At 37.4% G+C, this 12252-nt stretch overlaps 1 protein-coding gene across 7 annotated transcripts in view; it reads left to right on the top strand.

Annotated features, from left to right (window-relative positions):
* ATP2B2 (ATPase plasma membrane Ca2+ transporting 2) overlaps positions 1-10722 on the top strand; it is a 360194-nt gene extending 349472 nt beyond the window's left edge. For all 7 annotated transcript variants that reach the window (XM_018084874.1, XM_029964651.1, XM_018084876.2 and 4 more), the window contains one exon: positions 7111-10722. In XM_018084874.1, coding sequence (XP_017940363.1) covers positions 7111-7422 — 312 coding nt within the window. In that variant the 3' untranslated portion in view covers positions 7423-10722. The remainder of the gene's footprint in view (positions 1-7110) is intronic.
* The last annotated feature ends 1530 nt before the right edge of the window (positions 10723-12252 follow it).

The raw sequence follows: 12252 nt of genomic DNA on the forward strand, positions 1-12252 counted from the left end.
TGTTTTATTTTGTGAAAACAAAATCAGATCCTTGGGACAATGAAGCTACTTTTTTTGCTTTGGAAGCACAGAAATAGTAACACAAAATATTCATTTATTCCTTAAAATTGAATATATGCTTAAAGCCTTCACTACTGTGTTGCTTAATTAGGTAGAGGATGAGTATATCTAACTGTACACAAAGTAAACAAGTCATTCTTTATCCTAATCTGTTTATACCTGGTTCTCAGATGTTGTTTATGTCATCAATAGGTAACCCCTGCAAAAGAACACGGTTTCAGATTTTCCAAGAAAGGCACACATTTAATATTCCTTTCTTACTTGCCCTTCATTTCATTCTCACACATAGTTTATATTCTTCCTAAGTGGAAACAGCCAGAAACTGCAGGTCCCTTACAAAAAGAACTCCTTTCTTTCATAAAAGGTTACAATTTAAAAATATTAAGTGCAGGAAACAATTAATTTTCCCCAATTAAATTGGGGAAACAACCATCCAGAAGGCAACTTCCCAGATCATGAATCTGCTCGTATTTGCAAGTTCTTTTTTCCTTGTTCTGTTGAGGTCTGTCACTTTTACCTGAGGTTTTTAGAAGTGAGTGTTTAATGGAATCACATACAACTTTTATTCCATTAACTCCAGCAACGGTTGCCTCAACCAAGGCACTTGTATGGGTAAGACAGGAAAAAATACTGAGGGATGGCTCCAAAAAGTTGCAGCAGCAATTAAAATCTTACCAACCAATCACAAAACAATATTAGTAGTATTTGTCTATCACACAGACCTCTGAAGGTTTTTTGGTCTTTTTTTTTTTGATTGGTTAGTTGGTTTTTAGAAGTGTTTTCCCATAAGAGCACAGCCCCCTTAAGGCTGTATTTTTGCTCTGCTTCCCTTGCTGGAGGGAGTTCCAGCCCTCAGATTTGGGGCTAATTTGCACGGAAAGACAAACCTTTTTCATTCTCCCTTTAATTACAGAATAGTTGACGTTCATGGGACTTGCCAAGGAGCTGTCATGTGTAGGTAGGAGTGTTACAAAGCAGCATTTCCTCACAGTGGCACAAGGGCCTGAACTGTCATTTATAGGTAGAAGTGTTACACATGTGTTTGCTTTGCGTTGGCACAAGGCCACGAGCATCTGCAAATTGTGTCACACTAGTGCAAGACATTCAGCAAGCTTAATTTTAGTGCCTCTCCCAGCCCATTTACTAATTGAGAATTTTACAGTCGGCCCAGTTTAACTGTTTGTAACCTGCTGGGTATGAAAAGCTCGTGCTTTCTCACGTGTTTAATTTTCTGTCAGCGTAGCCGTCGTTCAGCTGCACAGACTTCACAGCTGAAACTTGAGAGAAAATCTGAAGCTTGGATGGAATTTTCTCATGAAGAAAAATGGGAAAAAATTCTCTTTTTTAAAAAAAAAATCATCTATTTTAATTGATGTTAAGGGAAAGATTATTGCCAATCAGTCTATATTCAGATCACAGACCAAGTCTAGTGGACATTTTCTGTGTAACTATCACAGGAGGAAGTGGAACAAGCAGAACTTAAACCAAGTCCACATCTAAAATTATATTTATAAAAGTTACATCATTTGGGACATCACTGAACTAGAGACAGAGATTCCTTTAGAGCTTAGAAGTTCCCACTGGTTGTAACCAAGGTTTGACAATCCTGGTGGGATGTGCCAGATCAAAGTCAACTTCAGCATATCTTCCCTGAAGGATAAATAATTAGGTTTAGAGTCTAAATATAAAACCAAGCCCTCAGCTGGAGAGGTGACATGGCAGGAACACAGAAACACATTCTTTCAAAGGGTTGAGTGATATATTTAAGCTTTGTCAAGTCTGATACAAAAATGTCAAGCTCCATAATTCTGGAGCAATCCTACAATAAAGAGATGTGTTATGGAAAGTGGAAAGTCTGCATATGTTCTGCTTTTATACTCTAAAATACTCCAGTGCTCTAAAATACAGTGGAATTCAGCCATGTGGACCTTTTGTGAAACGAGATTCAGGCCTCTGTAGGTATTTTGGTTTCCTCTTACTGCAGGTAGTTTCACTTTTCAGCAGCACTTGCTGGATTTACTGCATATTTAGGTGGAAAGAGAGTAGCACGGACAATTTTATGCATCTCTTTCACTCGTTAAAACAGAAACCTAGAAATCATAATTTTTCTAAAATTTGTCGTTTGGGTTTTTTTTTTACTTTATATTTGAATTTACTCAACTTCTGCATCACACTATCCAGAACATACTGGCCACAACACTTACAGGTGACTCCAATACATGCAGTATCTCCTCCTGTGGATACCTAATCTTATTTTACTCACCTAAAACTGGGAGGACTCAAAAATAAACAAACACAAATACACTGAAGATGTTTTCTATTTCAAAGCTTTACCTCTGCAATAGTACTTGACCAAACTCCTTTACCTTTGTACAGGGTATACCTTTATATAACCTTGATATAGAATAGTATCAGTTACACATACGAGTTGGCATCTCTTTACAAAATTGACCTCTTGTTTACAATTTTATACTAATCACCTTACTGACCTTTCAGTATTGAATTTATTTGCTGTTGCAGTGCCCTACTCTCTACTGTCTGAATATTAAATGTGTTTGTTTTCCCAGAGGGCTAGAGAACATTGGACAAAAGGGTTCAGCAGGAGAGAGTGAAATAAAAAGAGGTTGTGAGTCTTTAACCTTGAGCCTGAAATGAATGTGAACCAAACTCAAGATACTTGGCTTATATAAAGCCAGGTAAACATTCGAGTATAAGCCCACACACTACCAACCATAATGTATCTGTTGATGCTTAACAGGCTTGGTATATTTTGCCTAGTTGGTTGTGCTTAGGAATGAGATTCTGAATATCATCTTTTTCTTCTAAAGGGAAAAAATTTGTAGTATCTAAAATTCTATTTCTTTTTTTTTTCTTTTTTTTTTTTTCTTGCCTGATGCAGTATAATAAATCTGACTTTCAAGGTGGGATGAAACTGAAGAGTTTTTTCTGTTACAGCTCCAGAGAAGAAAGAAGTGGAAACTTATAGCAGTGTCAAAAATGTCCTGAAGTGTTGTCCCCACAGTCTTTTGTTTAAAAGCAGTTCATTTTTTTTTCTGTTGTCTCCATTACTGTGAGAAAAGGGAGTTGTATCACACTGTTTGTCTTCCCTTGGCATTGTCAGCACCATGAAGAGATACCATTACATGAACTCTACACAGTTCATACTAAACCAACCCTCCCTGGGTTCTATCCATCATGGGTATGTCCCTGCTTTTACATGCTGTACAGCCATAAAAAACATTGGATCAAGCTCATCTGCTTTATTTTATCTTATCTTCAAAAAAAATTTAAAAAATAATATGGGCTTCGTTTCAGCAGAGACCCTGAACATTTTACACTAGGTATTATTTCAGATCTTGAACTCAAGCATGTATGAAAAGAATTTGTTGCTGTTGGGCCATGGAACTCTGGGTAAATAATATTTTTTTCTTAAATATGGGACTAGCATTACGCATAAGAGGAAAATTAAATATGGCAGTATTAGATATTAAATGATGAGACAGAAGTTAAAATGCCACCTTTATATGCCAGCAAAACCTCTACTTTCATTTCCACAAACAAAAGAAGTAAGTTTTGTCCCTGTAAGCAGTAATTTGATGAACTGGGGGACAGGCTATGAATGAGGTTTTGAACTACGTTGTAATGCAGAAATTCTGTCACTCAGTGAGGTGTGACACTGAAAAAAATAGATTTTTTTTCTTCTAGATGCCAAGCTAAATATGCAGCATTTAAAGTTGAGGAGGGAGTTTCTCCTCACAGGAAAAATTAATGGAAAACAAATACACACCTCTGAAACTGCAGAGAAATTTTAAGAGAAGAAGCTGGGATTCTACACCTCCCTAGTGAGGAAAAATATTTAGAAATCTAAGGCCAAAGTTTGGCCCTTACATTACCATTGTGTTCAGACTTACCATCTTAGGTATCAGTAGATCTGAACCAGTTCTAAGCTAATATTTCCAGTGAAAATCAATGTGAACAAATAGAACTTATTCTAGGAACACCCAAATGTTCCTGCAAGATTCAAACAGTCCAGGCCAAAATTTTGCCACAGGTCTTCACACACGGTGAGGGACTGATGGCTGGTGGTACATTCTGCAGTTCCACCTTCAGACACATCTGAGCAAAACACGTGAGTTTGGTGTTTTCTTACAATGGCCCATTAGTTCCAAATTCAGGGCAGGGCAGGCACCTTTTCATAACTGCCTTTAAATACAGCCAGAATCTATAGTTTTCACTCAACTGTGTAAGGTGTTAGTCAGCTACCTAGACTGACTAAAGACTTGGTGTTAAATATAAATTAGATGCCAAATTTTGGTATTAAAAGCAGATGTGTGTGCTTTCTCTACCACAGGACGTGAAGCCTCACAAATTCAATTTGGTTCCTCCCTTGTTAAACACAGAGACTTAAAGACACTGTGCAACTTGAAGAAAAGCTGCACTTTCATTGGGTTCTGCTGGACCTGTTCAAGCATAATATCAAACCTTTTTATGTAGGTAAAAATTTACCTTCACTGAAAAGAACCCAGCTGGCAAATAGAACCTATACCTGTGCAATAAGAAGTGGCTGTATTCAAGACAATTAAGTGATTTTGTTAGTTGAAAAGCTCTAATTGATTCAGCTGCACCTGAAAGAGCTGGACTGGTTTTTGTGTTTAGACAGCAGAAATAATATGTAGCTTTGCAGAGAATGTCACCTTATCAGTCCATGCTATAAAGTAACCACGTTACAAAAAGTTTCCTGATTTAAAATAGGACAATACAGTGACATGTTTTTAAAGCTGCCTCAACAATAATACTGTTTTTTCTCATCATTTAGGCTGATTACTTTGCACTTTAAAATACAAGATAGAAAGGCATAGATAATGAAGGAATTAGTGTGTCACCTTTTCTTCCTGAGTTCAAATACTGTCTTTAGTAATGCAAATGAATCTCTTATCCCAGTCCCTTTGCTCACTCTGCAGAGCCCTCACATGGCACAGAACAACTGAGATTCAGCTCTGATTCAAACCCTCATTTATAATTCCAGGTGCTCTGTCAGGTACACTGGATGATTGGAGTGAGTAAAATTGATTCAGAGTTTATTTATTTATTACTGTGCAAGACAATCTTCCTTCTTGCACCTCTGCCAACCTAAAATCTTGTGGTATCCCAAGATCTGGATAAGCTGTTCTGTACCACTCCAATCCTCTTATCTTGAGCACAAGCAGTCACATGAACTTTCTGTAGTGTGCCCTGCTGTTACCAAATGGATGTATAAAGAGAAGGACTGACCAAGGACCATGTATCTAAAGCTGGCATGACTTCTGCTTTTAGGAATTTTAAATGATGAACATCTAAATTTGGAGACCATAAACAAGGGCCAAGTTCAAAGAGAGAAAAATGGGCTGAAATTCTGTACAACTTGGCCAACTCCAACCACAGGATCAGCTGGACCCCCCAGCAGCAACGCTGTGACCCCATACCATTGCTAAAATGCAGTCTGCCAACTAAAAGAGGAATTAAAGCTTTCCTAATTAGTGGGTGTCTTAGGCCAACCAATAACGAGCAGCACATTTACATGTAAAAAGTTACACATGCCAACCACCAAACCATTTCAAATGTGTGTGGAGAAGCTTTCACAATACCTGCTTTGCACCTTTTCTGCCTCTGCCTGTGTTTTAGTGTCCTCTCTAAGAAATGCTAAAAATCCGCTCATGGACTACATGGAAGTAGAAGGATAGAACTCATACTTAGCCATAAAACATTTGCCAACAGATCACGTTTTGCCATCCTGTTTTTTCCTCTCTGCCCCTCCACCCCCTTCCAAAAAGTTATGTTTTTTTTCAGCAGTAAACCAGCACAAACCTTCACTTCTTTTCAGTGGTAGGTCACTGGGACACAGACAGCATCCCTCCCTTTGCCCACTCACAGAGGATTTAGTGTCCACCCCCCTCACTCTGTTCCTCTCATTTCCTGCTGGGAAAGCACCGTGCACCATCCCTGACAGCCTCATGGGCTCGGGCTGGATTTATTTTCACCAGTGTTCTTACTGTCAGGTGCTTAATGGCATTAGGTTGCCCTGGCATAAGTCAGCTGACCTAGTTTAAAGACTGCATATCTGGCATCAATTGTGTCGCTTCCGACATTTAACTTTACACTTTTACAACTGAGACACAGAAATGAAAAAAAAAACAAACCTTGCTGTTAACGATTCAATTCAACCCAACAACCAATACATCATTTTATTACATGTTTTTATATTTATTCGAAAGCTAAATGGCTAGAACAGTGGGTCTATACTCGAGTGTTTACCTCACATATGCATGAAGGAAAAATAAAAGTTGGTTCAACGATACTTATGTTCACATTATCCAGGCTTCCAAGTGTAGTTGTTGTGTGCAAGTTATCTCTGTTCATGTGGTAACTGTGATTTTTTTTTTCCCCCCTGTGGTAGCATGATTACGCTTAGTACTTTGTCTGCTTGGCTTTTTGTGCTCTTGGCTGCATCCATTTAGATTTTGCTTTAAAACATTGATATTACTTATAGTTTTTTACACTTGGCTCCTGTGTGTGTCTCATCCGTACCCATCCGACCGTGTCCGTGTTCTGTGCTTTTCTGTTTGTGAAGTGTGATATGTTATGTGTAATGGTTTTTTTTTAACGATACCAAAAAGAGACTTTTTTGAATTAAAAAAAAGCCTTCCTACTTACTCACTGCAAAAACTATCAACATGCATGGTTTTACATTTGCATTACAATTAACATGGCTTGTCTTTTACTAGGGATGTACCACACGAGTGGACGTTGGCTTTCTTTAACCAGTACTCCCCATCAGTTCTTTGATGGCTTTAAACCTGATTTATTTTAATGTTGCAGTCGGTACAGATATTCCAAAAATGCACATAACTCGAGCCACTCGTTTATGCATATAACATCCAGAGACTTTGGACTTCAGCTGCCTGCACTGCCCTAACCATATGCTACATTTTTCACAAAGTATTTATTCTCTAACACGGTGCTGCCCCCCGGGCAGGTTCCGCCTCTGACACCCCTTTCCTTTTCTCCCCCCAGATCCGCGTCGTGAAGGCATTCCGTAGCTCTCTCTATGAAGGTTTAGAAAAACCAGAATCTAGAACCTCTATTCACAACTTTATGACTCATCCTGAATTTAGGATAGAAGATTCCCAGCCCCACATCCCACTCATTGATGACACAGACCTAGAAGAAGACCCTGCTCTCAAGAAAAACTCGAGTCCACCGTCTTCGCTGAACAAGAACAACAGTGCTATCGACAGTGGAATAAATCTTACAACTGATACAAGTAAATCAGCTACCTCTTCTAGTCCAGGAAGCCCAATACATAGCCTGGAGACATCACTTTAGCTGAAAAGGTCACTGCAAAAAAAAAAGAAAAAAAAAATAATTAAAATTAAATAAAATAAAACTCCCCCCACAGCAACCGAAATATATATAAATATATATATTAAAAAACATTGCTGGCTGAAAAGCTGTTTGAACTCTTATTCACTCTGAGACAAGTGAATGAATTGTTGATCACAATGGTTTTGGGGAAAGAATGAATGGCTGATTTACATACCCCCCCGTTCCCTTTCAGAAAAACAAAAAAACAAACAAAAAAAAATCCTCCTGCATGAATGTACTGTACACTGCTGGCCCTTCTTTCTCTCTTTTTGTTTGTTTTTATTTCCTTTTTGGTTTTTTTTTTTTTCCTCCTTAAGCAGGAACTGCAGAGGACTTCTTTCTGAGGCTATTTATCCAATTCACTGGTCTGTGAGTTTTTTGAAATGCTTGTGTGGCATGGACTCAATTGTATAGATTAATTTAAATAACTTTTTTGAAGTTGCGAAGCTTAACTTGCACAGTAGATTTGCACCAGTTGGACAGAGGAACTTAAACATTTATGAGACTATATATAGAGATATATACATATAAGTATATAGATAATTAATTATATATATGTATATATCTATCTATATATATATAGTTATATATATATAAAGTTTCTTTGTTGGCATGTTGCCTTGTTTCTGCTCAAATTGCTCTGACTATTTTAACTTATTTATGTCCTAAAAAAGAATGTAATTTGTTTACAAACCTGTAGATAAATATCCTTAACTATTTGTAGGGTTAAGAAAGCACTTCCTGCCGAAGTAGTATAAAAATGGCTCAGCTCAGCTCATTGAAAATGTCTGTAATATCGCACCCTGGATATTTTATTACAACCATGTTCTGATTTCTGCCTGATTTTATTTATTTTTTTTTTTGTTAAATAATGTAGATACTGCTAGTAAATAACAAAAGAAGCCAAAATATAACACATTGGATGTAGCATTGTGATCCTATATACAGGGAGGTAAACCAGGCTTCCTTTGTTTCAAATAAAAATCAAAATGATCAGGTTCTCTCTTTTTTTTTTCCTCCCCCCCTTTTTTTTTTGTTGGTCCCTCTGATAATCTGCTTGAATTTGTTTTGGTGCAACATACAATAATGGAGGCTATTTCATTCTTTAAACATGCAGCAATGGCTTCCAAAAATATCTTTAGAGAGATATTAAATGAGTTTATAATTTAAAATAAGTTATATTTGGTTTGTCTATATGGAGATAAAACAAATGTTAAAATACTGTGATATACGGCATTTAATCCTTTTCAATTAGTAATTTAGGCATTTATTTCCTTATTACTTGCAAAGTATGGGCTGTTGGCATTTTGGATGAGAATCACTGTAGGTTGTTGCTTTGATTTTTTTTTTAAAGAAAAATATAATTTCTGCACTATTAGGACTGAATGAATCTTTATTAATTGTGTATTGAGATGTGCTTTGTGTGATTTTTTTTTTTTTAACCAAGCTTGTCTTCCTGTAGTCACAAGGTATACTGTAACACAGTAATACATTATTTTACCTTGAGCTTTCTAAGAAGAAAGCTGTTTTGCAAACCTGCAGTATGGGAGGTGGAAAATATTTTTCAAGATGGTAACAGCCCTGAAAAAGCTTAAAATTTATGAGCTTATATAATTGCTATGTCAACCACTTGAATGCTAAGCACTTTGTGGATCACAGATTTTTCATAAATAATTTTTGTATTTAATATAAAGTTTGCTTGGAGACTTTTCAGCATATGATCTTTTCCATAACTGTACAGTGCAAAAGACATTTTGAATTACACAGTTGATTCTGCCAGGTGTGTTGGAGAACACTCTCAAACTAGCTTGATAAACCGATTTGTTGAGGTACTGTTACTGGTTTTGTCTTAAAAGTTGGCTCGTAAAAGGGGTTCATCTCTGCAGTCACGAGAACTAAACCAAGCCAGAACTCTCCAAACCAAGATTAGACTCATGGCCAAACTGCAGACTGAACTGAGCAGATGTTTTCAGGGTGCATCAAGACTTATCAGCCAGGTAAAGTTCTAATCAGCTTGACTTGCCAGCTTCGGACTTTTGAGTAGAAGCTCTTGAATGTTTTTGGCTCAAACGTAGTTCGCTCTCTGATCCAAACTTCTCACTGACCAACAGAACAGGCCTTTGAAGGCACTTACAGCTCTCTGTTCAACAGATAGTGTGACCCTTTTCTTACCAGTATCAAGCTAGCATGAAACCATAATTATTTTAGCTGACTCCTAGCAACAAAGTGATTAAAACTCAGTCAGGATTGTTCGCTTTGTAAATACGGTGATTAACCTTTGTACAACATGTATTGGGTTTCTATGGCCTACTTGGGATATCATATTCAGAAGAAAAAAAAGTGTTATCTATTTACAGGGAAGCCTCTAGCTTTGGACTTGATCATCTACAGAAGCTATTAATTCTGGAACAATTTATTTTCAACATCTTAACACTGACTCTTTGCCTTTTTATTTTCAAACACTCTTCATATTTTTTCTTGTGTTTTTGTTTTTTTTTTTTTTTAAATTTTCCTGTAGGAGTACCCCTCCCTAAGGTACCATTTGCAGACTTGAAAACTGTTAAGAAAATGAACACTGCATTCTGTGTATATATAGTAAAACATATATAAACTGAGATGCATAGAAAACTTGGGCTTTTGTGAGCAGAGACTGTGCTTTATGTATATGATAAATGATAGACTTTTTTTTTTTTAAAAGCAGAATAGCTATGACCTTTCAACTACAAGTCGTGCATCACAATTCCTTTCTTTTATTGCTTGACCTCTCTGTGATGGGAACAATGGATCAAAAACCAAAATGATCAGTTTGTTAAAATTCCCTGCAATATATAAATGCTCGCTCTCTACGTACTGTACTTAGCAGCATGAGATTTGTGGACAACAATACAGTGGTACATTGGCAATCCATCCCACTAGGGGTTATTAATATATGTTCATTCATCTGTTTTTATGAATTTTTTTATCTAGACAATAATTGTAAATAAAGAACTTACTCTGTCTGTTCATTTAATACTATGCAAAAGGTTATGCTTTCTATTGTTATTCTTATTCCTACAGTGTGATGCTGGAATGTTTGTGGTTTCAAAAAAAAAACAAACAAAAAGACAAAAGTAAGTAAAATATGTGATGTAAATTATTTTATAGTTTGAAACAAAATGATAAAGTTTTACTCTTGCTGCTTTCTGTCTAATAGATCTCTCTTGGCAGGAGCACAAGTGGAAAATTTAAAGAAATAAATTCACAAAGCAGCATGAACAATAATGGTCTGAATGTAACAGCTTTCTTTATTTTCACCTGAGGTCATTAGATCTGGCTCTGGATTCCCACTGGGATATTTTAATGTCAAGGTATCTGTAAATCTTCGGGATCAGGCACTGAGTCAGCCCGGAATGTTTTAATTCCTGCCTGGCTGAGTCAGTGCAACGTCCAGAAACACACCCTGCTCTGTACAGTGGTGGGAATGGTTGATGGGAGTACTGCAGGGAATTCTTCTGGAATGACTAGGTACAGAATAAGTAAAATGGATGAAGTGAATTTGCTTATGAAACAATTAGTTTGATATTGGCCCTCAGACCAACAGTTCTGTAAGACTGTTCTCCTGTCACTGGCCCAGATGAGACACCTCTGCATTTAGATTTTTCCAGCTCCTTCTCCCTCTGTCACGATCAGAAAAAAGGTCTTTGAAGCTTTCTAAAACTGGGGATTTCAGGCCAGGACTCATCTTGCCACTTAAGACTTTCAGAACTGTGCACATGCATAGGGCAAAAGGAGGGAATCCCCACTCTGCTGCTCAGACCCTCAGCCCAGCAGAGTTCCTCCTCTTTTTTTTTCAGCTTCAGGTTAAAGCAGTTGTTCCCTAAACTTCAATGCAGCCTGTGATCATACAGCATCCTTGCACTTTGGTTAGGAGTTATCCAAGCAGACAAGGTGTGAGGTGACTAACTGTGTCACATAATCTCGTTTTTAAAGGTAAAATGCTTCACATTATGGATTTTCCCTTCTTCTCACCCAGATTTCCAGCTTTTACTCACAAATTCTGTGTGACAAGTAATATTTGAAAATGAAATAGTACTACACTGTGAGAAAAGATACATAAGAATGTATCCAACCCAGTAAATTCAACAAAAAAACCCAACAGGAGACAGTTGTTTCTTAGGCGGCAGATTTCTTGGATTAATGGAGCTTTAGAGCTACTTTGGAGTTAAATTGTTTTCTGCTTTGATTTTGTGAGCTCGCTACAGGCAGCAATCAGAAAATATTTTCCTTTTGATTCTCTGTCACTCATTTACCTCCTTCCCACACACATAACTTTATTAGTCCATGTACTTTTGGCAGGACTCTTCATCTCTGCCGAAAATGATCAGGGATGAGGCACTAGTAAGAAAGAGGACTGGCATTGTTCAGTGTGTTTTAAATGCTGTGTTTGAGCTTCTGTGAGCTTGAGAGGCCCATTTTCTGAGCTGCACCCTCTCAAGAGTGTTTGTGAAATCTTTTCACAGCACTGCAGGGATGTGAGTTGTACCTGTGAACTTAGAAGAATGACAGGAACAAAATTCCTTTGCATCAGCTCGAAGCTTCAGAAAGGCCTGTAGTGTTTGAGGTTACTGGTCCATCGTGGTGAACTTATATATCCTAATTCAAAATCAGAATACCAGGTTTCATGCTCGGATGGCAATGAGGGTGATCATGTCTGTCCCCAGAGAAAAACCAGGTGCTGCTTTGCCATGAGATGCTGTGCTGATACAGGATGGGGAAAATGGTGCATAAATAAGTGGGGGAAGGAGAGGCAAA

Source organism: Manacus vitellinus, unplaced genomic scaffold, assembly GCF_001715985.3.
Source record: "Manacus vitellinus isolate BGI_N305 unplaced genomic scaffold, ASM171598v3 scaffold_77_pilon, whole genome shotgun sequence".
In the NCBI taxonomy this organism is placed as follows: domain Eukaryota; kingdom Metazoa; phylum Chordata; class Aves; order Passeriformes; family Pipridae; genus Manacus; species Manacus vitellinus.